General features: G+C 36.3%; 1 protein-coding gene across 1 annotated transcript in view; it reads right to left on the bottom strand.

The window, feature by feature from the left end:
- Positions 1 to 16,391, bottom strand: part of ZPLD1 (zona pellucida like domain containing 1) — a 40,290-nt gene extending 23,899 nt beyond the window's left edge. Inside the window, exons 1-2 of the mRNA XM_021667022.2 lie at positions 16,352 to 16,391; positions 13,286 to 13,399 (exon numbers count right to left, since the gene is read on the bottom strand). Coding sequence (XP_021522697.2) covers positions 13,286 to 13,399; positions 16,352 to 16,391 — 154 coding nt within the window. The remainder of the gene's footprint in view (positions 1 to 13,285; positions 13,400 to 16,351) is intronic.
- Positions 16,392 to 16,656: the final 265 nt, after the last annotated feature.

Genomic DNA, 16,656 nt, shown 5'->3' with positions numbered 1-16,656 from the left:
CTTTATTTGGAAATAGATTGTTGCCGATTAAATTAGGTAAGATGAGGTAATACTGGGGTAGAGTGAGCCCGTAATTTAATATGATTGGTGTCCTTCTAAAAGAAGCATCCAACGAAGAGACAGAGAGAGACACAGGGAGAGGCCACGTGAGGGCAGAGGACTGGAACGCGGCAGCAACGAGCCTAGGCACACCGAGGTTGCAGGAAAACCACTGGAAGTTAGGAAGAGACAAGAAAGGATTCTTCCCAGACTCTCAGCGGGAGCATGGCCCTGCCTGGACTTTGAACTTGACATCCATAACTGTGAAGCAATAAATTTCTGAGTTTCGAATCACCCCAGGACACAAGTTTCTGTTGTCTTAAATCGCATTGTTTGTGGTACTTTGTTACAGCATCCCTAGAAAACTAAGAGAGTCACTTTACTACATTTTATCACTCTGTTACACCAATCGGATAAAGAGTCTGAAACAAGTATCAAGTTTTCAAAATGTAGAAACAAGCGAACAAAAAATGATTATGCTTTTCAATGGGGAAATGACCTTGATTGTTCAAAGGAGGAAAACCAAGCAAAATAACATGTATTTTTGGTGAATGATGGTATGTTCACCTAAGTAGTATGTAAGTTTCATTCAAGGTTTTTAGCATAGAATTAATTAGCTTAAACAATTCAGTCATAATCTAATAGTAGAAATGTTCAATAGCATATCTCTTTAAAGATATACACATACTGGTATTTTTCTTCTAGCAAAGTCAATCATATTTGGGGAATGTGAATAAGCAATATGGAAATGTCTGTTTTGTAATAAGTTTAAACTCAATAAAATTGCCTATAAAGAAGTATGAAAAATCTTTTTCATGGCCAAAAGGCAATATGCTAGGTGTTATGAAAAATTCTATGCAATATTCCCTTTGTTGGTGGAAAAATAATGAATTAATTATAAGGTACACTTTGCCAACCTAGAAAATAATAAACATCATTTAAAATTAAGGGACTATCTCCATAGCCTTCAGCAACATTAACTATTTAAATGCAAATTGAATTTTTAAATGATACTTTTTTCTAAAATAATACTGTTTATTTTAATAAATGTTTATGAGCATCTATAAACTTCAAAATATATCTTAAATCACTGTTTTTTCTCTATCTGCATGCTATTCCTTTGCTCATGCCATTATTCTCTCTCCCCTGGAATATTGTGATAGCTTCCTAACTGGTTCCTTTATCTCCAGTCTTAATGTCCTTCAAGTAGTACAGCTGTTGATACATTAATCCAATCCTGTCACCCTCATGCTCAGATTTTCAACAGCTACTTTTCCACATAGACCAAAAGCCCAAATCTTGAACTAGATCCTCAAGACTCTCCATAATCTGTCACCTGCCTACCTCTGCATTCCCCTCCCTCTCTCTCTTCTATCAACCTTGCTACCTAAATTTGTGACTCTCAACATTTTTCATGTCTTTAAACGTGTCATATTGAGTGATAGAAATTAGAAAAGTAATTACTTCCTGGGGTGGAATTGTCTAGAATAGGGGCACAAGAAAAATTGGTGAAGAGATAAAAAATGTTCTCTATCTTGATTTGGGTGGAGGTTATATAAGTATATACATATGTTAACATTTCAAGCAGCACCCTGAAGATTGTCACATCTTACTATATGTAAGTTATTCCTCACTAAAGTACTGTGGGCATTTTTAAAACATAATACAGGTGCACACACACAAAAAAATTCTATTTGCAATGCTCCAGCTACCCCAAAGGCTTTGCCTAAGTAACTTCTACCATTCTTCAGGTTTCAAATTTTATTTAGCCAAATACTTGATGTGATCCCAAGTCTAAGGTATGCCACTCTGTTTTATGCTGTTGTATTGCCTTAGAATCATATATGTATTTGTACATTTTTCTTAATAAACTGTAAGTCCCAGAGGCAGGAAAGGTTTTATATTAACCAGTGTACTCCAGTGAGTAATTAGCTACTTAATCACATAAGGTACTGGAGCAACAGACTGCATTGAGGATTCAAAACATAGTGGTCATATTTCCAAGCACAGGAGTCCTCTCTTATCTTAAAGGGAATATATTCCAGAACTCCCACTGGGTACCTGAACCACAGATTGTAATGAACCTTATATATACTATATTTTTTCATAAACATACATACATACAATAAAGATTTTATAAATTAGGCACAGTAAGAAATTAACAATAATACTAATTATTATGAATAAAATATTATTAAGTAAAATCAGGATTACTTGAACACAGCAATGCAATTCTGCAACAGTCAATCTGATAACCAAGATGACTCCTAATTGACTAGTCGACAGGGAGCAAATGTACCACGGATAAGCCGGACAAAGGGATGACTCACGTCCTGGGCAGGATGGAGCTGAATAGCATGAGATTTCTTTACACTACTCACAAAGGCACACAATTTAAAATGCATGAGTTGTTTATTTCTGGAATTTTCCAGAAAATTTAATATTTTCTGACCACAGTTGACCGCAGGAAAATGAAACTGCAGATAAAGGGGACTCCTGTATATTACAGTCCATTCGGGGAAACAGACACGTTAGCGTGACCCACATTGAGATAAAGATTGTGTGGAGATTTGCCCAGACCAGCTGGTTAGGAATGGCTTCCCAGAGAAGATGGCATTAGCACAGTCTTGAAGTATCAGTAGGAGTTAGCTAGGTAAAGAGTGGAAATTTTATAACACAGAGGGAACAAATGTGAATAATGAAATATGCTCTGGCTGGTTGGGAACCAGGTAGTTCTCATCCATTTGTAATCAAAATGCAAAGGAGGAAATAGCAGTCAATGAGGACACGTGTTAGGCACAGGTGAGATCACAAGGAACGTTTACCTACAAAATGGCCTCTCTAAGATACCATCAACCTGAATGTCAAAGCAAATCCTCAGCTATTAGAGAGTTCACCACAAATTCATTTTATGCTTGGTGAAATCAAACAAATATCACTGCTCTACTTGATATAACATAAATGTACCAAAGTGAATACCTATTAATACATCTGTCACAAAAGAGAGGTATCACGCTTCTTAACATAAACCAACTAAAGACTAGGTTCCTCAGCTCTGTTTAAGGGGATTAATTAATGCTTAAAACATCTTAACAAATGGCAAATAATTACTGTGACCAGATGTAGTGCTCTTTTCTGTTTCCTGCTTTATAACCAATTTGTAATTCCTGCAAGGAAACTGAATTTGCTACAAGCTGATCCCACTTTAAGATATGATGACCAACTAAAGACTTTTTGCGGTATAAGAAAAGAGATCTGTTCAAATCTTTCCTAAGCCAGTCTTCTAAGGTCTTTTCACTATATTTCAGAGAAACACATTCTTTTCCTGGTTGTAGGTACTAAAGACATCCATTCAGCTCAACTTTACCATTTTTGAGGCTTTGTGGAGGAACAAAGAAGGATACTTTCTGTTGCCAAAGGACAATTTCTGCCAAAAGGAGAGAGTATTTTTTTCAGTTACTGAGTAACAGTTGCTCTCAACAACTACATTTTTAAGCATTTTACTGTCCAATCCCTGGCTTGAAATATGATGTTCAAGAGTATTAAACAACCTAATGAGTAGATATCTTTAGGGGTTTGATTTTTAATGTTTTATGTCTAAAGATACTAAGCATGTCAAATGGCAGGCCTGCTGACAGAGTTTATGTGCAGTTACATTTCCAAAACTGCAATTTTTTTTCCCTGATATTAATCAAGCTAGGCTTTTCATAGAAATTAAAAATAATGGAATATTCAACTGAATAGGGTAAAAATAATGTTCTGTACTCTCTCGTCCTTCTATCTGGCAATGGTTTTCTGTATCTCAGATTTTCTAAAATTTTGCAAATTTTAAATATCCCGTCACATTGTCAGCCATCTGTCTCTCCATGTATAAAATGTGCCCTGCTTTGGGGTTCATAGAATGTGGTTCCAAACAAATGGAAGTAAAGAAGGAACGGATCCAGTCCTCCATATATGAATAAGGATTCATTCAACTTCTTTACCCCCAATAAATTTCTATTCCTAAAACATTTAATTACACCTTTGCCTTTAGACACAATTAACTGAAAATATATTTGCAGTATATTATTTACACATCTAATAAGTAGGTCTAACTTTGTTCTTGCTTTAGCAATTTTATACTCAACTGCTTAAATCTAACAGCATTCAAATGAGGCTAACGGTGAGGCTTTTGATAGACTGCATCATTTTCAGATCATCTCGATACTGCTGAAACCTTCATTTCCCTTCACTAGCATTAGAATGTTTAATATTTTCCAGTTATTGTGTATACCTGTGTAACAAACCTGCACATTTTTCACTTGTACCAAGAACTTAAAGTATAATTTAAAAAGGATAATAAATACAGATTAATACAATCATTAATACAAAGATGGCAACACTTTAAACCTTGGCTGTAGGCTGGTACTCAGCACTGTAGTGCAATGACTCAAGATGTTCCTTCATCATTGACCTGAAAAAGTAAACATCTGTATGAAAAGAAATTCTGGAGATCAGTGTAGAAGAAAAAAGATGGGGAGCCTGGATGCGGTGGCTCACATCTGTAATCCCAGCACTTTAGGAGGCCTAGGCGGATGGATCATGAGATCAGGAGATCAAGACCATCCTGGCCAACATGATGAAACCCCATTTCTACTAAAAATGCAAAATTAGCTGGGTGGGGTGGCAGGTGCCTATAATCCTAGCTACTCGGGAGGCTGAGGCATGAGAATCACTTGAACCCAGGAGGTAGAGGTTGCAGTGAGCCAAGATTGTGCCACTGCACTCCAGCCTGGCAACAGAGTGAGACTCCATCTCAAAAAAAAAATGGGATGCATAAGAATTGAACATGCAAAATCAGTACTATCAGATTTCTACTAGTCTAGAGGCAATTGGTTCTATTTATTTTCAAAATCTAAACTACATCCCACTTCACATCAACAACGTGTTTCAGGAAAGCATTTATTGTATACATAGCATGTGCCAGTCTTTGTGCTAGACTTTGAGATACCAACATTAACAAAAGACCCTGTTTCTTCAAGGAGCCTACTGAATAAAGAAGACAGAAGAAAAATAAACAATTACAATACAGCCTGATAATGATATACTACAGATTTGTAAACAACATTATAAACAATCTCGTCTTGGTAGCAAAGAGGTGTTTGAAAAGGATTGTTAGGAAGAAATAAAATAGTTCCAACTGGTTAGATTCTATAAGAAAGTGATCAGAAGTTTGCATAAAGAAAAAGGGATGTCACTGCTGTGTAGGTTTCTAGCTTTGGTTGAGTGGGTGGATTATTCCCTAAGATAAAAAATTCAGGAAGGGGAAAGATGATAAGCTCGGTTTTTGAGAGGCTGAGTTACGTATAAGACATTCAAGCAGAAATGTACAGCAGGTAATTGGAAACATGTCTAATATTTGGGGACAGAAAATAAGAAATACAAATTTGAGAATCACCAAATACTCGGTATATCAACAATAAACAACAGTAATAGCTGAAATTACCAATGAGGGTATTCAGATAAGAAAAGAAATAAACTTAAAGCAGGAAAATAATACCAAAGTTGACCTTTGATGAGCCTTTCTGTAATTTTCCCAGTGGCATGTGATCATCCTCTCATGTTCTATCCCATCTGACTTTAACTATGGGTCTACTGTCTCACATTATGCCTGAGAGCGAATATTTACTTTCCTATTAAAGTATAAACTAACAGAGTTCTAGGTTTTCCTACAGCATGTAACATATACTCAGCAAATATTTATTAAAATACATGTATTCCAATTCTTTAATAAACAACCCTGTGTGGGTTATAAGTCTTTAATATCAAGTTTCAACATTTACAAACAAAATAAATGCACAGTTGATATGGGTTCATCCTGACTGTTCATCTGTGAGTATTCTGCCAACTGCCTGAGATGATGCCTCTGTTTTCAGAGTTTTCAATGAACATAAAAATCCTCAATGTCTAACTTCAAATTGACAAAATGCAACTCATTAAATTATATAAAATTAATAGATTATTGCAATGTGTTTATATGTAGCTTATCTCTGTAAGTGTATTAGATTTGTTGACTAGTTACCTTGCCTCATTAAAAAATGAATTTTTAACAGTGATAGATTTGTTGACACCTGTTACTATGAGGAGTAAGCAAGTGCATGATGGCCAGCTGGGGTTACTGTACATACTGTGTGATTTTGTAACAACATAAAGCTAGCAGACCATCACGGGCACCATGTTCTAATCAGCACTTCCTGTACTTTATCGTGCAGATGAATCACCAAAGAATCTTATAAAAATGCAGACTCTGATTCAGTAGATCTGAGTTGGGGCCTGAGTTTCTGAATTTCTTACAAGTTTCCAGGTGATGTGGACGTTACTTCTCAGTCAATTCAGGTGCTAAGTCACAGCTTTGTATTTTGACTGGACAGAAGAGAGCTCATAGGTAGATTTCACCTGGTGAGTTTAAGCCTCCTACCAAATATCTATTTGTCTGATTTACATGCTTACAAGAGAGAAAAGTTTAGTTGTAAAAGGGACAGGAGGGAGAGAGACAAGAATCACGAAGGGAATAGAATTGCATCTGAATCCCTTTCTTGTCTAAAGAACTGACTGGTTTTGAATCTCAATGAAAGAAGGCTCATAAAATGCTCTGTGAGGCTGAATCTAAGTAAGCCTACTTCAGCGCTCCAGTGACAATGTGTGAAACAAAATTGGGAACAGGATCAGCCTCTTCTCTTACCCCCATCTCTTTCTCATTCTGCAAACCATAGCAGTTTAAGACCTGGGGGAAGCAGAGCAGCCCACGTCAAAAGGCAGCTACGCCGACCGGAGCGGTGTTTTCATGAAAAGCAATTCTGGCAGTGGTGGTGCCTGTGGCACTGTGGTCAAGGAGTCCAGTCTTTGCTGAGCATGTGTGACATGCCATCTTGGGGACTCAAAAGCAATTGGAGAGGATGGGGGTGGACTGGGTAGTCCACAGCGAGCAGGCAGGAGGCTCTGTACAGTTCCGATGCAGAGATTCTTGTGGATATCACCACGTTAGTATTGATGCACTGTTTGTATGCACTTAAAAGTAGTATTGGTTTAAAACCAATAGTATAAACAACAATCTATTCAATATAGTGGGAGGAACCTTTTCTGTATGCTGCAGAGTGCTTTGTTGCATGGTAGAAAATCTCATCTGGAAATAATTTACATTCTGGGCTCCAATAAATATTCCAATACTAATTTATACCATCTTTATACATCATCATAATAATTTATATATCAGTTCTGCTTTCATCTCTAAAATGAGAGTGGCGACGTTTGGTACTACACAGGCTTACACATTGCGTAGGGAACAGATGCTGCATATGTTGTTTCAACTCATTTTTGAAAGTTAAAATTTGCTCTTACCAAGTTTTTATATAAGATTGAGGTTTTGATGCTAAAAAAGCTAGAAGTCCTAAAGGAGTGTCGGTATTTCATCTACCCAAAATACCAACAGCTGATGAGGAACTTAAAGTGGATTAGGAATTCAAGTTTCCTCTGTATATTGAACAGGTTTTGTGCCACCTCAGTTTTTCATCACAACATCTGTTTCTCGTTAGTAAATGCAAGCTGTTGTTCCCAGTGCTGTAGGAAATTCATATGCAGTCTGAGGCAAACTTTGCAGACTTACAATCACACTTGCTGCTCCACGTTCTTTGGAACCAGAAAAGTTTGGTCATCTTTTTCAGGCAGAAAAAAAGGCAAATGGGCTTTATTTATTAAAAAAAAAAAAAAAAAAAAGGGAAAATTCACGCAATAAACAACTCTGTTATTGAAATTTGGGAGAAGACCGCAATTGAACTTGCTAACTGTGGTCTTCTCCTCTGCACCTTATCATTGTAAATAAATCAGAATGTGATCAGCAATAGCTGCCTGGATCTGTTCTTTTGCCTCATCTGTTGTAGTAACTGCAGTCACAGGTGCAAAGTGGAAAGCAGGCATCCTCTTGACAACTTGGAGACCAAAAACTATCACTAAGTAAGAATAAAGGAGAACTGGCTTTTCCTTTCTAGACAGAGGGCCAGAACATAGTCCCTGGGATAATTATTTCACTAACCTCTCTGACTTTGGGCAGAGAACAATGCAATGGTTAAGCAAAGCCTAACACAAAATTTGACAGTTCATTTTGCTGAACTCGCTCATGAATTCTATTGTTAAATCATTGATTCTCAATTTTACCTCCTGTGAAACACTTGTGTTCATTGAATATTAAAATATTAAAAATATTACTGAAGAAAAGATTTCCTTAGTCAAGCAGGTCTTGAAAAGACTAAACAAATTCTCCTAACGCATGACTTTTCATATCCTTAAACGTGGTAATTTCCATTGAGAGTCTCCATATCTATATCATTTTTTAAACTGAGTATTCAAATTTCATTTTTAGACATCATTGTTTAATGGAAAGAATCCTAGTTTTATATCTCTATCCATTTGTAGATTTGCAATATTTAACAAATTCATGCCTTCAGTTTTCCTACTGTAAAGAGAGGATTTAAAAAGATTTTATAAGTTCGTCGTAAGAAATGAAAGAATTCTGTGACGTGCCTGGTACTCAATACATAGAACTTAGTGCTTAATTCCTCAATAGTATTATTTACAACATCATGTCAAATCACATGTTATGACACACTGGCTCATATCCACTTTCCCATGACTACTTAGGTCATGTCAAAGTGTCATGACAGTGTCAAACCATGAAGTTTCTTGTGCCATAAGCCCATTTTTCTCCTTGGATATGCCTTTATCATTAAAGATTTCTTTAGAGGCCAGAAAGTTTAGCCTAATTCTCATATACTTCCAAATAAGGAGGGCTGATTTCAGAAAATATCCATCAGTCACAAAGGCCAAGTACATTCCTCTGTATGTTTTACTTTAACCAAATAATTCCTTGGTACTCTAAGAGTCAACTATACTTTGAGTTTTATTCTAGAATCATCACAACTGCAATTTTGATGGTTCATGAGCCTGCTTTTTGCTATTAGCTTGGATTACCAAGAGTTAACTACCTCTAAAATTAAATGGCATTCCTTTAAATTTAAATGAATTAGACCATGGTGCTTCTCTTGGCTCCATGGTAAATGCCATGGAAATTAAAGAAAATAGTTCTAATGTCATGAAACAGCAAAGGTCAGTTAGGGTGAGATGATTACTCTCATCATTATTAACATTGCTTTGCATTTAGATAGCTCCTTTCCTTTGCCAGCCTCATTCTCATTCCATCCCATTGCTTAAGCTCTGAGTAGCTTGTGGAGCTTCTGATGACATCAAGAGTGATCCCAATGTGGAAGAGATACTGAGGTCAAGAGGGCAGTAAGCAATTAATCTTTAGGCTTTATTTGCTCACTCTGATCTTTTTGCAAACAACCTCCAAAAAAATGGGTTAAATAATACGCATCTAAATATAAAGTCTCTCTTGGGACTTCAGCATTATTTGAATTTCATTAATATCTGTTCTTTAAAATATGAATTTAGTGTTTTTTAAATACAAATTTTAAAATTGTAACTGTGTGGTGTGGGGGTGTGTGTGCGCGTGCACACGTGCATGTGTGTGCTAATGGGTATATGTGTTTATGAATATACATCCGGAAAGTTTGGGTGTTTGTTGTCTAAGCCAGATAATACCTAAAGTGCTAATGTGTGTCAGAAAAAATACAAAGTACAAATATCATTGAAAATAGAGGAAGAGACTTCTCCCTCCCTTTTTCTTAGAGAGTTTACTTTAGAAAACTTGCAATTAGAAGTACTGTCTCCTCTCTTTGAAGTGTGTATTAATCCTTTTGAAAACTAGATTGGATTCTTGTAAGCTTTATGACCCAGGAATGTCTTTCTCAAGGATCTGAGAGCCATCTCTTTGAAATGTAAACATCAAGGGAGATGGTACGTTATGTCTCAGTTTCTGTGGTAGGGTAGGAGCCTAATTCTGATGTGAGCCTTGCTCCAAATTGCAAAACTACTTCCTGTCACAAAGATATGAGAAGTTAATTTTTCTTCTGGATAAAATAAATCAGCTAACACAGATGGTCACCCTACTTACCACGTAAAGTGGGGATTCGTATGTGTGACAAATGGTCGTGTCAAGTCCTCTGACTTGAGGACTAGTTATTGTCTATATTGAAAACATATGTAATGAGTTGTCTCTGCTTGGCTGTATCAAAGGGTGAGGTTTCTTTCTGTTTTTGTAGTCTCTTACCAATTACCTATGACGTACATCACAGTCTGGTTTAATGCTTACTTAATGATAAAAGTGTTTTTATTTCTCTACTTTTCTCTACTACCGAGGCAGAGAGGATTTCTGGGTTGGAAGACGATTTTGTTTTTACGTTTATTTTCCGAACAAATAATTGTGCTTTTAATCGGAATAATAGACTCAAGAAAATAACAGAATACACTATTAGTTGTTCTTAACCATAAATGTACATTAGATTCATCTGCAGAGTTTAAAATACAGATTTCCAAGACCACATTCATAGATTATGACATCACCTATTTGAGGATAAACAGGGGAGTCCCCACTTTTAACAACTAACCCATCTGATTTTGATGCAGGTGGTCAGTAGATGCCCTTGCAAAGAGACATTTTAACGTGATTTTTTTTAAGTCCACTTTATGATAAATACTTCTGTTTCCTGTCTTAGTCATTTCATGGCTCTTTAACCTGCCTTATTCACCTTTACAAGTATATAACTACCACACCAGCCAGATCTTCTCTGCTGAGCAATCTTTTTATTACTTGGCCTTCTTATCCATTCACAACAGGGTCATTGCTTGACCATCCTCCCCAGGCCTCCAGCGACTCTGATGAGAGCCACTGCCTCCTGGGTGAACACATTTGCATCTCTCACCTTCTCCAGCTGTGTCTTTATCTCTCTTTGTCTCTTAAACAAACAACTACTACTTTTCCAAGGTTACCGCCTTCACCTGTACCATTGATCACTTCAATATTTTCTTTTGTCATTTCATCAATTATTTCTTTATTAGTATTTCCATTTTTGTGAATACGTTCTCTCTACTCATGTATGCTTAGGCCTCTGTAGTCCCAGGAATTGTTTTCAATTCCTGGCTCAGTTGCTTCTTTCTTTTGTTTCACTCCCTGGCTCAAGTTGTTCCTTTTTTCTTTTTAAACACAAGAGTTATCTAAATAGTCGTCTATTTTCATACTTGCTATTTTCCTGCTCCCTACTCATTGATCATCCACTGCACGAGGAATCAGCTCTCACACAGCTATCGTCAGTTTTGATCTCTCTTCTCAGACCCAGGTCCATATTTCCTACTGCTGAATAGAAAGAAATTACCACTGTACATTCTAAAATGCCTCAAGCCCACTATTTCCAAACTTGAACTTCCTTTCTAAAACATGCAAGTGTCCTTTGATCAATTAACAGCATCAACATCTACTTGTTCCAGTTCAAAACATCCTCTAATCTTCCCTTTCTCTCGCCTCCCAAATCAAATCAATTCTCAATTCCTGCTGAGTCTACCACAAAAATATCTCTTAATAACTGTCCCCTTGTAGTGCTTCCACTGCCACTGCCATCAGGATATTTCTCCCTGCCTCTAGTCTATTCTTACTGGAGTCTATCTCTCATACTTCTCCTAATGTCTCCTCCACGTCACACCTTTTAAAAGGTACGTTTAAAAAGACTCCATGACTCTCGACTGCCTACAAAATGAAGAGAAAACACTTTCATTCCACTATATAACACACAGTCTCACCAAAATAAGTGAGCTTAAATTTATTCAAACTTCTAGCTCTAACTAGTTTACAGAGTCATCAGGGAAAGAGGAGTGTGTTCAGTGACACCCGAGGGTTACAGTTGGCCAAATCCAGGGTCAGAACTCTGCAAGACAAATGAGCAAACTGCTCAAAGAGATAAACAGCATTTTGTAAAAGCAAAGGACAGAGGGGAACCATTAGAAAACAAAATGAAATAAAAACTGTATCAACAAATACTCGGTGTGAAGATTTTAGAGGCAACTTGGCTGAATTTAATGATATTAAGAAATTACTGTTGGGTTTATTGGATGTGTATGTAAAGGATAACGATTTTTAAGTTCTTTTCCATCACATATAAACACCAAAGCATGAATAATACATTTATTTTAAAATATGCCAGAGATGGGAGTGGTAAGGACAGGGATCAAAGAAAATTTACGTGTTGATAATTGATAATGCTGGATGATCCGTATGAGTGTTCTTCCTACCAACATTTACTTTTGTATATGGTTAAAATTTTCCATAATAATAAATGTAAATAAAAAGCTCATTTGTGGTATTCAAAGCTATTCACAACCCTGCCTTAGCATATTTTTCTAGAATTCCTTTAGTCATTCCCACAATGACCTTCATATTTTACCTAACAAACCAAGCACTTACATCCAAGGTCTGAGTTCATGAAGACATTCAGACAATTTCTGATGTGTGCTCTGTTTCGGCACTTCATCTCTGTAACTACCTACTGATTGCTCTATGCAGATTTGCAGTTTCATGGCATGCTCCAAACACAGAAGGACTGGCCGGTTTTCAGAATGTAAGCCACGCCCAAAGAGATTCAGTTTGCATGGTAGACTTGGAAAAGTGTTTCCAACCATCTAATCTTTATTTTGTAAATGTTGAACTGGGGTTCCATAACTTTAGCTAATATAAAATGCTGAATACTTAGGTAAAACATTGAGTAACTTCTCATTGAGTACAGGTTTTAGAAACCTGTGGGACATGCCCATCAATATTGTCAAAATCTCCTATTTGTCATAATGCTGATGGGTTTCTGTGAAATTCATTCTGAAGCTGACCTGTGTACTTTGGTGGTAATCATCACTTCATTGAAATAGTGTTTTTTTGTACTGTACAAAATTTCACCATCACTTTCTTAAGATTATTCCTATATAAATATATTAGCACATAAGAGCAGTTTTTAAAAGTCAGAATTAATTTATTGAAAAGGCACAAATTTTGCAAATTTTGAATGAAATTAGTCCCTCCCAATTTTTTATACATGAGGCAATATTTTTCATATCTGTGAGCAGCCATTATAATAATAACTGTGATGAACACTTCATATGTTAATATGGATGTAATTTCCAGCTCCAGAAAAATGTCTTGTCATGTGCCATTTGTTAATATCCACTTAATGTAAAGAGATAGCCCCCCGTTCTCCATATGTATTTAAATGACTTGCTCTTCAAATATAAACACTCTTCCAGAAGCAATTAGAGAACAGATTAGGTTTACACTTACCAGGAAATCTACTGTGGAGGTTGGCATCACAGTTGTAGCCATTGAACTGAGCAGACCCTGGAAGCACTCTAATTGTTAGAAGCAGCAGCAACCATATTTGTTCCATTGCAAAACCTAGAAAAGAGATATTTATCACGTGGACACTCCTACTTACTCCTTGACTCCTACTTACTGGAAAAACTGAGGCTGATCTTAGCTCACTGTTGGATAAGCAGTCTACATCCATGCAGCCAAAGCTCAGGAAATAACTGAGGATTATCAGTAATAAAGGCAGATCTTTTGGTTATAATATTTCAATATTGTTTTCATTGTTGGCTTCAGTTAGCTAAGAATGACAAAGCTAGATTTCCATAGTGGAAGAGCTAAGGTATAAATCATAAAGTTCACAAAGGAAAATTCTTTATTATGCATAGGGAGAACTCAAACCCAGTGTCTAGCAGATTGGAACAGCATAACTAGGCAGGCTGACTAATTTGGAGATGAGTCTACATTTTATAATAGCAACAAATATAAAGTCAGAGGAATTTAAATGTTGAATACTTGATTCTAAGAGGACTCTCAATAATTTTAATGACCAAATAACAACTTTCCCTCAACAGAAAAAATAAATTCCCCCAACAGAAGAATTCCAGACTACTGCTACTTTTCAAAATCCATGGTTTGCGTATCATTTTCTTAGGAAACATAGTGATAAAGCAAAAGGAAGAACAGGAAAATACTGTGTGTGTGTGAACAACACTGCAGTTCCTCCTATGACTGCTCCTTGGTGGGTAGTAAGGACTGATACAGACCTAAGAAAATGTTGAATTCTTAGGAGAAGGTGACGGAAGATGTTTTTATCAATGTGGGTTGAACAGTTAAACAGAAACGGACTTTAATACTTAAACACCAATCAGTCTTGTGTTTAATAATTCTTTTTCTTGGATGCTCATTTATTGGGCTGATAAGAGTTAAAACATCTTCCAGAAATACCTAACTTAGAGCATAGTTTGTACACTGAAAAAAAACGTTTTGGGTTGGTGGTTTTGGTCTACGCATAAAAAGCTAAAAACATTGCAAATGCTTTACCCAAATAATTTAGTGCATTTTAAAAGCTTGGGCTTGAAAGGAAAAATGGTTTTTTAGCTCACCTTAAAGATCTGCCCTTAGATAATTAATCAAGTCTTTAGAAAAGGGAAGGAAACACATATTGCTTTTGAATCATCATTTCAGAATAACAAGTTTACAGTGAATAAAGTCACTTTGGAGAGGATGTGTGAAAGAAAGGCATGCTTACTCTCAAAAATAGACTGAAAAAAATACTAATTCTGCAGGTACTTCCTTCCTTTGGCACTACAACACACTACTCAGAAACAGACCTAAAGATGTTGGGGAGAACAGCCATACGCCTGGTTCATTCTGACTGCCTGTGACAGTCCATAAGCAAAAGGCTCACACCACTGACTGACCTAGACCCTAGGCTCTCTCGGCCATACCTATGCCATCATTATCCAGTTCCTCAAGATACCTCAAATAGAATTAAGACAGCTTTGTTCTTTTCGGGTCTTTGGAAGACACTAGAAAAGAAAGAAGCCTGATTCTAAGCAATACACTCCATTGCACCCACACTTAATTCCATTCCCACCACTTCCTTCTCATGATGGGTCCCAAGGCATTGGAGACTCTAGACCCACACTGTTGTCCCCCAACATAGAGGTGTCTGCTAAGAAATTACAGAATCAGGAATTTAAGTTGGTGAGTTATTTTGTGGTTCTGAAATGCTTTCTAGCTAATATATTTCTTTACAGGAGAAAATAACACTTATTGAATGTACACTTTGCACAAAGAAGGCACTTTGTGCCAGATAACTTTCCTTAGCTTCTCATTTATATTTTTTATAATGATCATGAAGTTAGAATTATTACTGCATGTACAGAGAAAAAAATGAGTCTCAGGAAGTTTAAATGACATGAAAATTAAGTGGAGGAACTAGAATTTAACCCAAAATCTTCCTGATAATAAAGTTTGTTGAACAAGCCACCTAAATTTCATCTGTTATTAAACAAATTTAAGGTTTTCTTGATTCCCTTTTATCATCAGCTGTTTTCTTTAGCTTTTTAATAGATCTGTCAAATACATTTTTACATAATTAATAAAATTTGCTTTATAGATATATGTTATAATAGGGCATTATGAGGAATAAAATTACTTTTTAAAAAAAGAGAGAAGCTTTCATTTCTCATTGTGAAAACAGAAAAAATAATTATTACCTAAACTACACATATTTGTGTCAACCAAAAATGAATGAAAAACTCATGTTTATTGAAACAGCTCGCTGAGACCAAGTAGTAAACTCTTAGCCTTAAGGCTTTAAATCACACCTAAGGTAGTCTTAAAAAGGCATGCCACTGTCCCACACTCTTTCACAAAACCTACAGCACTTTCATGGTGATTAATACCCTAACCATTTTTTTAATGAGTAAGCGGTGGAAGTAGAAGGCAGCTTTCTTTAACAGAAAATAAATTGATTTTTATGTTAGCAGGTGTGGATTCAAATAAATCCCTTCTTAGCCATTCTATAGATTTGTCATTTAAAAATCAAGATGATGATCATAGACTTTATAAAGTATAAGTACATAAAGAATATCATAGTTTGACATACGGAAGGCATGGAAATCTTATTTCCAAGGCCACCACATATTGATGTGCAGGTCGTGCCCTCCACAAGGGCATCCAATGGAGGAAAACAATGACTAGGTCTGAATTTCCTTGGACTAGCCATACATTCTAGAGCTAAGCTAAAATCCAGTGTCTCATGGGCTAGTGACATCCCTAATTAGTTGAATATCTACTTGATTTACAATGAGATTTGTGCTGATCTGTGTTTTAATATCAAGGCCCACTAGGAAAGAGATTTTAAAAGGACACCCATATCTCTTATAGAGGCAGTATCCATATTTTGAATCTCTATAATTTTGGAAGAGCTTATGACATTTTCAAGATGTCTGGAGGTTCTTTATAGTTCACCTACAAGTTAAAACAAAATGATGAACCATTATCTTGCAGATTTCCCATCCTCAACCCTACCTTCATCATTTCCTTTGCACATGGAAAACCTGAGCATCATCTTGCAGTAGCAAGCTTAGAGATGCTATTTTACCACAGTCCCTAAATTCTTTTCTGAAATTGAATTGTTTGGGATTGGGTGATTATGTTAACACCCTTTACATTCCTCAAAACATATTGTCCTGGCCGCTCAGGCTCCCTAGCTCTTAGGTGCAATTCCAGACATGTGTATTTTAGTCCTGATCTGGTTATAAAGGTTTAGCGGAGTTTTCAGAATGAAGAACCTGATTCCTGTGGTTTACTCTGGAATGATCTGAGGTACTTGC

Source organism: Aotus nancymaae, unplaced genomic scaffold (assembly GCF_030222135.1).
Source record: "Aotus nancymaae isolate 86718 unplaced genomic scaffold, 86718_ANA_hifiasm-v0.15.2.pri h1tg000011l, whole genome shotgun sequence".
NCBI lineage: Eukaryota > Metazoa > Chordata > Mammalia > Primates > Aotidae > Aotus > Aotus nancymaae.
Note: the sequence above shows the minus strand (reverse complement) of the source record. Positions and strands in the feature narration are given on the sequence as shown.